Source organism: Glossina fuscipes, unplaced genomic scaffold (assembly GCF_014805625.2).
Source record: "Glossina fuscipes isolate IAEA_lab_2018 unplaced genomic scaffold, Yale_Gfus_2 1, whole genome shotgun sequence".
In the NCBI taxonomy this organism is placed as follows: domain Eukaryota; kingdom Metazoa; phylum Arthropoda; class Insecta; order Diptera; family Glossinidae; genus Glossina; species Glossina fuscipes.
Window position 1 is genome coordinate 6,155,776 of NW_023998415.1, and position 14,488 is coordinate 6,170,263.

At 31.7% G+C, this 14,488-nt stretch overlaps 1 protein-coding gene across 2 annotated transcripts in view; it reads left to right on the forward strand.

Annotated features, from left to right (window-relative positions):
- The window catches only part of LOC119632375 (putative uncharacterized protein DDB_G0289263), a 60,752-nt gene extending 56,154 nt beyond the window's left edge, over positions 1-4,598 (forward strand). The window contains exons 2-4 of one of the 2 annotated variants that reach the window (XM_038025258.1): positions 2,159-2,247; positions 2,348-3,137; positions 3,246-4,598. In XM_038025258.1, the coding sequence (XP_037881186.1) occupies positions 2,159-2,247; positions 2,348-3,137; positions 3,246-4,232 (1,866 nt within the window). In that variant the 3' untranslated portion in view covers positions 4,233-4,598. The remainder of the gene's footprint in view (positions 1-2,158; positions 2,248-2,347; positions 3,138-3,245) is intronic. The other variant, XM_038025257.1, reaches the window with a different exon arrangement.
- The last annotated feature ends 9,890 nt before the right edge of the window (positions 4,599-14,488 follow it).

Sequence of the window (14,488 nt, forward strand, 5' to 3'; positions counted from 1 at the left end):
TCTCTCTCTCTCTCTCTCTCTCTCTCTCTCTCTCTCTCTCTCTCTCTTTCTTTCTTTCTTTCTTTCTTTCTTTCTCTCTTTCTCTCTTGCTCACTCCCTTTCTCTCTCTCTTTCTGGCAATTAACACATAAACAGCACAGTGAACAGGTATGGAACCAGAAGTTCGCATTCTTATTAGAGCTGACACTTGTACTCATAAGAGGTTCAACTAGAAGTTTTAATAGGCGATTCCCGGGATTTATTTGGCAATACCTTTGTACTGTGCTCTTTACAAATTATCAACAAAACGACATGTATATTTGCAATAACACAATAAAATGCAGACACACACACACACTAACATTCACACTAACACGAGGATAAAATATGTTAGAAGAACATTACAACCACCAGTCATTTGTATGTGTATGATACCGCTCCATATATATATATATATATATATATATATATATATATATATATATATATATGTGTGTGTGTGTGTTTATTTGAATATTAGACCATAAACCAGCAAAACGTTTATATTCGCACACGCTGACAAAACATACAAAGTATTTCAACTTTTTTTCGTGTCTTTACATAACTTCATGTATGTGATATACGTAAATGCATGCACTTCCTTTCAATGACAATTGTTCAGACAGTTGTTGTTATTGTTTTGTGTGTTGCGTTTTGTTTTGTTTTTTTTTTTTTGCTTTCTTTTTTTCTTGCATATAAGTATACAAAGTTGAAAATATGTTGCACACAAAAAAGCTTTTTAAAGTATTTGCCATAATAAAATCGCTAAATTATTATTTGCCCGAAAGGAAATGTTTGTAAAGTCAAATAAGCACAACAACAAACAAATACAAATGTAAGAAGATAATAAAAGCACATGTGTTTGAACGTATGTATATATAAAAATAAATATGTTACAACGTATAAGGAAAATTAACACAATCTATATCTATATAAATATATATATATATATATATGTGTGTGGCAATTTATATATATGTTTGTCTTACGTTTAGTGAGAAACCACCGAAAACAAACCGGCTAATTTGCCATTGGAGACTCTAACTCAATAAAAAATATCTATGCTGCTGACTCTTTCCTATGGTACGACCGTCTAAACATATCTTCACAGAAGGGGTTGCCGTTTAGGTATTATCTGTATATATATATATATATATATATATATATGTGTGTGTGTATGTGTATTTGGATTTTTTGTTTGTTTGTATACTTGCTATAGTCAATCTGCTATCTAGTATCATGTACACATGGCTCATAACTGTGTCCGTTACCTTATAAATACAACCAACTTTAACTGCTGTTATATTGCCATGATTCTGATAGTTGATGATTATGTCAGCATACATTTATTTACATTTACGTGCAAGCCCGTGTATATTGTTCTATTAATTAGGCAATCGACATACTGCACAATAATTCGCGCGTATATCATCAACCGAAAAAAACGTTATTTAACAAATTTCTGGCTAAGATCGCATTGATCTTCAAATGCTTAAATGAAAAAAAGGAAAAACCTTCAATTCTAACTGAAGCATATTTAAAAGCAATTATTTATACGAGACAGCTCTTTGCATGCACTATGCACTATACACTCTTCAATCTGCACTGAGCGAAGGCTCACCTGCTAAACTCTTTAGCAATAATTGCTGCTTTCAAAAAACGAGTTCACACAGTTACTAATTGTATACTGAATTCCGAAGAAATATATTTTTCTAATCATATAACAAATGAAAACATTATAGTCGCTCAAGGCCCTGCACCTTACGCTTCGCTGGAATACAATTATGACTTTGCAAAATAAAGCATTATATGGGAAGGGGTGCTCCGCACAACGCTCCGATCCAGCATCACTTTCAACACAAACACGTCAGTCTACCAAATTTCAACCGAAATATCACAAAAATTTGTAATGTGTTGTGCATTGAGCACAAGAATAGGCGAAGAGATAAAATCAATCGCTATAATCATAGGTTAATCTATCTCAAGCCCTTCTAGGTGTTGTATATATATTCGCACAAACTTAATATCTTAGCCTAAACTGTACCGCAAACGGTATTGATTAGTAATTTAATTAATACATTTTTAATTAACAATAGAAATTTTATAAAAATGATAGAATTTTTAATTTATTTATTTTTAGATGCTATCGGTACAGACAGCCGGCTGCGCGGGAATGGAGCGGCTTGGCGTTCCGACCCGCACATCATTGACTACACCTCCCGATACCAGGTAAACAGTCTTCTTCTATATTTTCGTCTTCTTCTGCTTCTTTTTTTTTTTAATCTAGTTTAGCTTAATTAACTTTTTTTTTAATGTAATTTCACCGCAGGGGTCAATATATCTGTAGAATGCGTATAGATGCGGCAAGAGAATTGTTGGCTGTACGTAGTGAAACTGTGATTCGCAGCAACAACAGTAGCAGCGGTAATAGCATTAACGGCACTAGTAATAATTGCAATAATACCTCTAGTAAAAATATTAGCAATATTGGTAGCAACCAAAAGCAACCGCAACAACAGCAACAATTGTTATATCATCACATCAGTAATAGCAGCAATAGTATCGGCATTAATAATAGCGATAGCAGCAGCAACGGACATTCCCACTACCAACAAGATAATCTACAGCAACATCATCAAAATCATCACATACAACGTATGACAACGACAACAACAGCAACAACAGCAATAACAGCAGCAGCAGAAGCAACAGCAGTCGCACTGAATAACGGCAGCAGTTTGACAAGTGGCGTTAATAGTATTAGCAACAATAATAATAATCATAATAATAACAACAACAATATTAGCTCAATGACTAACAGCAGCGGTGGCGCTAGCGGTGGCAATTGTAATAGCAATAGCAATATAGCACGAGGTGGCATAGAGGCCACAACCCTTAAATATGGTAATACGGGCAGTGGGAGCGGCCATTTCAATAAAGACGAATCTTGTGGCAGCAGCAGGTCTGGTTGTTCCTTAAGTAGTCACAGTCACGATCATCATCAACATTATCAATATCATTTGCAAAAACAGCAAACACTATGTTGTCCTCATCACGTACCACTGCCGGACAGTGAATGGGGTCAGGAGCGCTGCGCACAATTACGCACTAATTATCAGGTCAGTTTATTATATATTTTATTTATATTTGTTCATTTTCTTTACAAGCGTTTTATCATTCATTCCCTTCAATAAATAATGCGATTATTTGTTTTTTTTTTCTCCTAGCAATCTGAAATAACGCGATCCTATATAAAACCGCCACCAAATAAAAGCATTAAAGACGTTCCGGATCAGTCCAATTATAATTTCTATACGCTATCAACACACAGCTCTAGCTCAGGTTTGCATTCCTCTATGGCCTTACCTCAGTATCAGGCCAGTACCAGCTCTAGTGGCAGTAGCAGTTGCACTAGTAGCGGCAGTATAACAAAATCTAAACCGAATGTCATTACTAAGTTCTTTTATCGGAAAAGTTCCCCTAAATCTCCAAATACGCTATCAAACACTTTATCGTCATCAATGGCGTGCTCATCACCGCTGGTTTCATCGACATCAATGTTGTCCTCAGTTTCATCTTTAGCATCAACTAGTGCATCATCTTCAGCATCAAGTTCGTCGTCGGCTTCATCGTTGACCTCTGCACCAATAGCCGCATTGCCGATCTCATCAACATCCAGCCTAAAGACTACTCCGTGCAGTTATGGTAGCTCTAGCAATAATGCATTGGCCGGCCATGTGCCCAGCACTCAGTTATCAACAACGTTGGGCGTTTCGTCATCGGTTACGGTCAATGTAAACACAACATTCCTACAAACATCCTCAAATATGGAACGCATACCTACGCCACCATTATCGGTGACTGTACCCATTGGTTCATCGCATCAGCAACAGCAGCTGCAAGTGCAACAGCAAAGGCAACAACAGCAGCAGTTGTTATTAGATAGTTTAGTGGCAGAATCTACTACCACGTCATCGGCTTTAAACACGTTAAAAAGTAGCGGTTGCAGTCCCATTACAATTTCACCCACAGCCCAAACAACCAATCGATATAAGTGGTCACAAATGGATTTTCAGCCCACCGCAGGTAACATTACCCGCAACGATAGCAATACAAGCATGCAGAGTCTAATAGCAAGTTGCAATTGTCAAAATCGGAAATGCCATCAATGCGACGGCAGCAGTGGTTCATCGGGCAACGCAGAGACGACATAATAAAGTAACAAGTTTCTACAAAAAGCAATCAGATGAAAAACATTTTCTTAGAAAAATTGCAACACCAATAATAATAATAATAATGACAAAAACAAAAATAATAATAATAATAACAACAACACCAACAACAAAACCAAGTTCTAAATTAAAGACTGTTTTGTAACACGAATAGTCCTTAGATAAAATTCTACGAAACTTAAAATACTATAGGAGTTTGCATGGCAAGGTAATCCGGCAACATGTTGTTATGTTGCTAGAGCAAAGCAAACAATACATACTTGAAGATTACAACACGCATAATCATTTCCATTTGTAACTAATGTCGCTATTAAATGCTTTATCAACTATATTATTATTATTATTATTATTTTATTATGATTTTTTTTTTTTTTTTTTTTTTTTTTTGTAATTAATATTATTTTATGATTTTTGTATACCGATTAAATAGTAAGCGCTCAACATATGTTTTAAAAAAAGAGAAACACAAAAGAAGAAAAAAAAAAGAAAAAGCTTTAACCGAAAAAAGACAGAAAATCCGGTAAGCATTGCTGGTACATTTTGAATGTGTTCGCGTTTGTTCGTTTGTAGAATTATAATTGAATTAGCTTAATATAGAAAATGTACAAAATTCAAAGAAACTTTTAATAAAAAAAATAAATAAAAATTTGGCTTAAAAAAATTTATTAAAATTTGTCTAAATTTAATGTTTATGCTTTAAAAAAAAATTATTGTTAATATATGTTTTAATCTTTTTTAAAAAATAAAAAAAATTATTGTTAATATTTTTTTTAAATATTTTTTTTTTTTTTTTATAGAAAATTTACTTAATTTTTTAGTGAAATCAAAACTTGGTTTTTAGTCATATTCTCAAAGGCTGACTCTACTGGCAGTGCTTACTATAAAGTATTGTGAGAAATTATTAAATAAATAAAAGCAAATAAAATAAAGTGAGAAAAGAAAGTAAATGATAGCACGTTAGCACTAAGTCGAAAGCGACAATTTTGGTTTAAAAAATATCTTAAGCTACCGTTATATTATAATTATAAAGAAAAATCATATATTCAAACGGGAACATCATAATGTGCAAAACGAAAACATTCTCATAACAAGTGTTTATAATCGACATTGGGTACTTAATTTGACGGCGCTGGTTCCTTCTTATAAATTCAGTTTTTTACTTTTCATTTTATAATAATCGGTACCAAAGTCGGGAGGCCTTAAATAAATCCGACCAGGAAAATGCATAATGTTACCTTAATAATTCGTGTCACACCATTTGATGAAACTAAATTCTAACGAAAAAAAATTATATAGATATATATGTACATCTATATATATATATATATATATATATATAGATATATAGATATATATGTACATCTATATGTATGTATAAATTCCCGATCAATCTTTAACCTCAAAAAAAAAAAAAAAACGAAAAATTTTGAAAACATGGCAGTAGACTATGGAAAAATCTTATGTAAAAACAGATCACTTCGGGTGTATTATAGCGGCGGCCACATGTAAGTAGGAACTTTGCGCGGTTTCCCTGGCATAAGTTTTCATCTTAGTGCGAACGGCCTATAAAAAAGCGCAATTTTTATATATAATATTATTGATTTTGAATGTTATTATTATTTGATTTTAATTTATTTTTTATTTTTTTTATTTCTTTTTGTTTTAAATAAATTATTATTCATAATTTGTTATTTTCTTTCTCGGGAATATATATATATATATATATATATAGAGGGTGCTCCACAAACCGAAGTAAACAACTTGCTTTTGCTTGTAGGGTACATTTCATTTAATACAATTTCTTTAAGCGAACGAACAAGAGTTCATTGCACCTAAGAACCATTTTTAGGAGAGGAAAAGGAAAAGAGATTTTAAAACAAAGTCTTCATTAAATCGATTCTAAATGAATAACAATTTATTACCTAAAGTTTATTATTTAACTTGGAAAGGAGCAGTAACGCTCTCAATAATCTTTGTCGCCCTACTCGCAAAATAGTTTCATTAAACAATGACGCGGTTTGGCATCAAGTTTTTGTGCATTTCTTGCAGTCGTTACCGAAAAGTAATTGTCTCTTCTATTTATCAGTCTATATATGATATGTATCTATATACATAGGTATGTATCGCGCGGCCTATATATATATATATATATATATATATATATATATATATATATATATTCGACGCAATGATGAATAGAAGAGATAGCTAGTCTTCAGTATATGTATATATATACCGATCGTTTCGATTTTGTTTGTCATATATTATTATGACTCTTGTAATTGCGAAAGAGAAAAGAGAAAGTTAAATAAAAGTTCTCTTTATTCGCATATGATAGTAAAAATTGTCGCTTAGATATGAATATAAAATTTAGCGAAAATAACCCTGGATTAGCTACAATTCATAAATTTCTTTGTAATTCTAGTTTCGCTCTTATTAACTCCTAGGTAATAAGACTGATCATTAATCATTCTATTTTCGGCCCACAATGGTTTTGTTTGCAGGCAAGAGAACTTTTTATTGCTATCGAGCATCTCAGTTATAAAAAAGCAGTAAAGTTAGAGTGAATGAAAAGTAATCTCTGCGCGTGGAGTATTGTAGGCTTGAACACATATATGTCTGTGGAAATATCCGTTTGATTATTCGTGAGTGAAAGATAAAGAGGACATTGAATCAATTTATGACCACACTGACAACGCCTATTATTAAGAGATGTAACTTGACTTTCGCATTTAACGATTTTCTACCCTGCATTACTAGCGGTAAGCTTGTGCGAATGTATACAACACTGAGAAGGATTTGAGGACACGAGATCGTTTCTACTTTTTCGGCCACTTTTCATATAACGTGTTATTTTGAAAAGTTATTATAAATGGGCCGTTGCTCGTTATAATGCCTTTACTTGTTACATCTGTTTATTTTTTAACTTGATTTTCTCTTTTGGTTTTTGCCCATAAAACCAATCTTCTATATCATCACTTGCGTGTCCAAATATTTTACAAATGTTGAAAAAGATAAGGAAATAGAGATAAGTTAAACCAATAAGACACTGCGCGGCAATCATCCTGAAGCGGACGCTTGTCTCCGGTCTCTGAAATGAATTTAATAAATGTAAATATATAAAAATAAATTATTGGTTAGATGAACGTTAGCACTGACAATTCGTCCAACTGACGGCGAATACATGTCGCGAAGTAGCCGTTATGAACTGTTCATCATTTTATTATTATTATTTTTTTTTTGTTTTTTCTGGGATAAAAAATCAAACAATTTATTATCTAATCGATCATTCTTTGTCTTGATCGATTTGCTATTAGTTTCGAATGCAGTTGCAAACGTTTTGAAATTTTGTGTGAATTCCATCATCGCATGTGGGGAGAGAAACTTCGCTTTAATAAAATTGAATATACTTTATTTATACGAAGCATATTTTTAGGTGTTACAAAACTATTTAAAAAAAAAACTTGACAAAACGTATTTTATAAGTAAAGCTTTTTTTATTATTATTATTAGCCGTCTTTATTTATAAAAGTACTTTTGAGCTTCCACTTTCCCTTTTATTGTTTGTATTTATTAATAATAATTTGGTTTGCCAACATTTTAAGCAAAAAGCAACGTAAAGGTTTCATTTAAGAAAATTTCAAAATATATTTCATTAAAATATTGAAATAAAACTTGAAAATTTAAAAATTAACAAATATGAAATTATTAAATAAAGCAAATAAATGAAATAAATAAATATATAAATAAATAAATGAAAAACAATACCTAGAGAGAGATAGAGAAAGAGAGATAACATATACACATAAAAAGAAATAAGAAAGTTATGTGTTCGTCTTGACGCGAACCCATCTACGTTATCCATCACAAGAGATTCATAAATAAAAAAATGTCACTCACCAGGTCCTATTGTTCATATCCCATCATACCTATTATACCAAGTCTGTTGACAGCTGTATAGCTCATTGCGGCTCATTTACATTAATTAAATTATTGACAAAAACACAATGCTTTTTGAAACGCTTGAAGCAAGGCTGGACGGCAAGGCGAAAATGAGTCCATTAAGCATCCCCTAAAGTATTGAAGTTATCTAAAATTTTAATTCAAGCCTCTTCGCTACACGGTATGGATTTGTTTTATATACTAACATTTACGAAAAGGCTTATTGCAATACATTCATCCGTGCACTCCCACAAATAAGATTTTTCATCCGATATGAAAAATATAGAAAATATGTAAACTATAGCATTGCAATTGCAAAGTGCAGACAGACATCAACGAAGTCTTTATATTTATTGAAATTTGCAAGTGTATCATATTTACTTTGCCATATTGACTAAGTCCGGTACTTTTTGTTAAAAGCGCTTATCACGTTTTTCCATGACGGAAGCCGCTTATCGAACATGATTCTTTCTTTGGCTAAGTGGCGCATTAAAGCGGCATTCAAATGCCGCCGATCAGCAGTATCATGCAGTGATCATCATTATTATGTCATTGAAAGAAACGGATGATCACTTTATCCCAAGAGGAACAAATTTGTGAATATATGGGGAATGAAATTCTATAGCATACTGTTATCGTTTGGCTTGAAATCGTGACTCAATGCGACCTTATAAGCGGGCAGATTATGATTCTTTGCTTAACAAATGCCACAAACTGATTGCAGAGATAATAGATAGTTATTGAGAAGGACAAAAATTTCAGAAATTTTCGTAACATTCTCATCTGCACTTGTATCCTACCTTAGTAGAAAATGTAATTCGATAATTTCCTTTTTTTTTTTTTTAATATAACCAATCACTCAGCGGAGGTTCGTCCCCCGTTCGTGTAGTATAGCACGACTCTCTGAAAGAAGAAGGGAAAGGCAAAGAAACTTGGAGGCTGTATCCTTGTGAGTGTGTGCACAGTCAATAGATATTATGGAGCACGATCAAAGAAAACTTTACTGCACTTGAGATTCGAACCCGCGAACACTGGCTTGATAGTCGCAGTTCTTACCCAGTTGGCATTGATACTCGGATTGATAGTAATTTGTTAAAACTTTTCAATAGTGGAAGAGAATTCTGAATGATATGACACAAACATGCTTCTCTTATCTTATATGAGACGGCCAAGAGACAAACTATAACAAAATCAATCAGTCGGGCACCACACAAGCTCTACATATTTTCTATTGTCACCGATGCGTATTAATGACATGATAACAATATTTATTAAATCATCTGGTGATGGATATAAAAACAAATAAGTGTCTATTAGCTAAACATATATATATATATATATATATATATATATATAAATTAGGAAAAATTTTCTCAAAAGTATATTTAAAATAAAAAATATTTCCGTTAAATTCTGATGTGTTGAATTTTGTTTCCTTTTTTTAATTTTTTTTTTTTTTTGTTTCATTGTATTTCTTCTATTGTACAACAATTGTCTCAATTCAATGATTAGAGCAAAATATTTAAAAATAATAATAAAAATAAAAAGAAACCTCTGTTAAAAACTACCTCCGAGAAATTTAAATAAAAAAGCGAAAAAACAAACACACTGATATGTACAGACAGGCAAAACAGAAATATATTTAAAGAGAAAAGAAAAAGAAGAAGAAAAGTAAATAAAGCGCGTTAATTACTACACGGCATACTTGTATATTAAAAATATATATTTTAAATATATATAACAACTTAATTAATCAATTTGTTTAGCATCAATTAATTAATTTAATTAAGGCAATTAATAATTATTATTTTTGACAAGAATTTTTATTGAATGTGTTTTTTTTTCTTTTTACTAATTATTCCACAATAATGTTTATGTCTAAGTATATAAATGAGCCTACATATGCAAATACATAAATGGGTTGGTCAGTATGTCAGATACTTACTAAAATGGAAGAAATTTTATTTCTATATTATTCGGCTCAGCAATGAATTATACAAACTCTTTGATATCCATCGCTCACTTACGATTATGATCTCTTTTTGTATAACGGCCATGATGAAATATCGATCTGTAGGAATGTGTCCTACTCAATTTAATTTTTATTTAGTAAATTTTCAAATGATTTATCTACGTCCATCCGTCTCTCCATCCGAAATCAATTAAATAGAAATATAGTTATCAAAAATGAGTTTTTGAAAAAATTTTTTTTAAAATATTTTTTATATATCATATATTTGATTGATTGATATAAATTTTGTGCCTTTACTGAATCTTTGAAGGCACTCCAGCAATTTTCAGACTGCATTAAATCAAAATCACTTAAAAAATATAACGCTTAATATTAGTATTAGATGAAATTTTATTTTATTCATACATAAAATCCATAAAAAGTGATACTCAGATATATATATTTCGCGTCTATGCAAAAATCGCAAACGAAATTACAATAAATTTCAAAAATAACATGTAAAAACTTTGTAGTAGGCCAAGGCCCACTATTAAATATACTCTACACCATCATACAGTTATTCATATAACGTTTTTTCAAAATAAGGCGTTATATGGGAAATAGTCGAAAACATCGTCCGATCCGAGTTATTTTCAATAGCGTTCATTCTTGGACCAAAACACGTTAGTATACCAAATTTCATCGGTATATTTCAAAAATTGTGATGTATAGGCTGAACGCAAGAAAGCAAGACGGACAGACAAGCTTAAATGGAAGATGAATCTAGCTCAATCCCTTCTGGGTGTTGCATACATCCGCATAAACTTTATATACCTTTGTATCACAAGCGGTGTAGGGTATAAAAAGTTCTCGAAATAGCTTACGGCCCGAATTTGACCAGTCTATATACACGTTCTCTGTAACCCATCAAATGTCAATGTGAGTCGAACAAAATTTTGATTAAATCGATGTCAGTAGCAATTGGAGGAGCACTTTGAAGATGAAAACCTTTACAATAAAATTATTCAAATTATCTCCAACAAAGACTTTTACTTTTACACCATTTTTCCCTTTTTCAATAAGAAGAAAGTGACAAGTGATCGAGTCGAAAGCCATATTTTATAATTAAGGCCCCTGATTTCGATGTGAATAAGCAAGTTTAAATACCCAACAAACGACGCAACAAACGAAAAGACAACTATCGAATCCTTCGACAGGACGCAATCGGTGACAGAACTATGTACAAAGTGAATGCGTCCAACAGAGCCGATGGTGTGCAGAAGAATTTAATGAAGAAGAGAAACGCAACCTTCGATTCGGATATTTGCTTTATATTTAATACAAAAACCGAAAAAAATAATGTATATATATATATATACCACCAAAATGTTAAAAAAATTGTTTTCTTTTATTTTTATTTCTGTCACCAGCTCTAATGTAGACATTAAGCTTTTTTGTTCCGCATAAACTACCAGAGCAATTTCATTCCATTGTCGGGTTCTTTCTCCGGCTTTATGGTCCGTCATGGTGGCTTCTGGAAACCACATGATTTGCTTTTTTGCATCTTTACAATTTCTTCGAAAAAATCTCGCCCCTAATAAGGACGCGTCATTGATCTAAGCAATAATCAATGTTTTTTTCTGCGGCTCGAAAGATTGAAATTGATGCTACATTTTTATGAAACGGTAGACTATAATAAGTTGACAGTTGAGAAGGAATTTTATAACATAACCTCAAGAGAGAGAAAAGCCTTTGATTTGATGTAGATATCTTAAATTTCTCCTTATGGCCATACAATATATAAATTACTCTGTTGACATTCTTTCCAGCTTATGACCAAGGTAGACGAAAAACGAAGAAAACGCTTAATAAGGGTTAAGAGAGAGAGAGAGAAAAAGAGGTAAAATTACTCTTACATTACTCTCACAGAATTGAATATGTTCGGAGCAACAAAATATCCAAACGTCATGGTGACGCTCAGTTCGGTTCTCAAATAATAAATGCAAAAATTGTCTCTTTACGAAAATTGAAATTTCAAAATTTTCGATTCGTCATGCCTTCGAAGCATGAACTAATTTAAAAACGCTCATAAACTTTGAATACAACCCTGCGATTTTTACTTTAAACGAACTCGGACAGCATAAGTATTGGTTTGTTTTTTTTTTTTTCTTGCTTTTCAAATAATCCGTAATATACTTTGCATCCATCAATTAAAAAAAGTAAAAGAAAAAAAAATGATCAAATTTGACAAGCGAAACTTCTTAATTAACTTTAGCATTCATTTTTGGCAAATATTTCTTTATTTATTTAATTATTTTTTTCAATTCAATTTTAAAATTTTTAATTCAAATTGATTTGAAAAGTTTTTTGCATCAAAAACTAACATTCCATGTCGATATAAATTTACAAACGCATCCGCACTTAGTCAAATTTTTTCAATATCACACACAGAAGACACAAACATGTATATATATATATATATATCTATACACATGTAAACACACACACTCATACACATAAACACATACACATACACATACAATTTAAAAAAAAAAATACACGAAAAATTCTTCAATCAAATACTAGTAGTTATTATATTACAATTAATTAATTACTAATAAAATTAATTAATTATTAATAATTATACACAATTGTTGTTGTCATAAAACTATAACGAATAAAGAAAACGAAAGTAAGTTAAGTAGCATATATACACTTAATGCAATCTTCAGCAGTGTTTAGATAATAAATATGAAAGAGGACAGAGTCAGTCAGTCAGTCAAGCAAAGAAAAATGATACAATAAATTTAATCAAACTTAAGAAAAGCAAAAAAACCAACAATACTTAATTTGAATTTATTAAAATTTTAAATAACCAAAACCACTCTAAGGTAAGTTTTAGCACTATATGCATATATAAATCGAAAGATTTAAGAAAACTAATTATAAAGAATGAATTTAAAGCATTTTAAAGGCGAGGAACTCAAGCAAAAGAAGAATATTGAATACATACATATTGTATATGGATCTTTGATGGGTATTTCTGGACAGTGGACAACCACTAAACTAAACGTTTGCACATTCCAATAATGGATAAAAGAAATAATTTAAAAATAAAACCGTTTACACGCTTATTGACGAAACTTGTACAACTATCAGCTATCAGTGATGAATGTTTATCAACCAAAGTAACAAAATCGTGTCTTGTTGTCTACGAAAGTATGCAACCTAGCGAGGGTGGGCACGCATCCACTTGGGGTACGGCCAACCGTTACCTCTTTTTCTTTTCCTACTTCTTTCCGATCGTTATCCTATTACACCAATACAACACCATATCGCCTGGGTGATTGAATATAATTGAAAGAAAAGGAGCATCTCTCGCCTAGCCAACGCCTGTTAAGTAAGCGTATTTATACCCTACACTGCTTGCGGTATAAAGAACACTAAATTTGTGCGCACGTATGCAGCTTGCTGAAGGGCGTAAGATAGACCCTGCTAATATTACACCAATCAGCTTAGAAAATGCCTATCTGTCCGTCCATCTGATGGCTGTTCATACAAATTTGCGTGCAAGCTACAGGTCGCGATTTGTGAGATAGCTTGATGAAATTTGGTGCACTGATGTGTTTTGAACCAAGGACAAGCACTATTGAAAATAGATCGGACCACTCCCCACCACGCCCTATTCTGAAAAGTCGTTATATGAAAAAAATTGCAAATTTCAAAATTTCTCAACGAAGATGGCCAAGTATTAACAGTATTGCATTGGCATTCTAAATTGATAAGAAAACTTTGGATCAGCTGGGGCAATTTTTAAGCATTTTCTCATATAACGAAAACTAAAGTTCATATGACAAAAAGTTCTAATTTTCAATGCTTAATGATCATGAAAATCAGCTTATAATTTAAACCATTTAAGATAAAAAGATTAACTGTACCAAATTGGCACGATGTCGGCCTATTTTTTGGATCCCATCCTATATAAGAATTTCAACGAAAGTTTTTGTTTTTTAGGACAAAAAAGTGTAAATTTTAATATGTTATAACGGGAACCGACAGTATTTTGACATAAAAGATCTCAATTTTTGAACCTTTTGGGCACAACCATTTTTACTAAAAGTAAGTCTTTATTTACAAAGAGATCTAATTTTTAATAGACAATTCCATTTATTGCAAATTCATATAAAAACAGGATATAATTTTTGTGTTCTATGACACTAATCAAAACTGTGTTAGACAATGTGGTGTAGGGTCTGGCCTGACTATAATGTTTTTTTTCTCTTGTTTCCCTCTAAACTTTTTTAATACTTTTTTTATACCCGGATATATATATATATACATATAT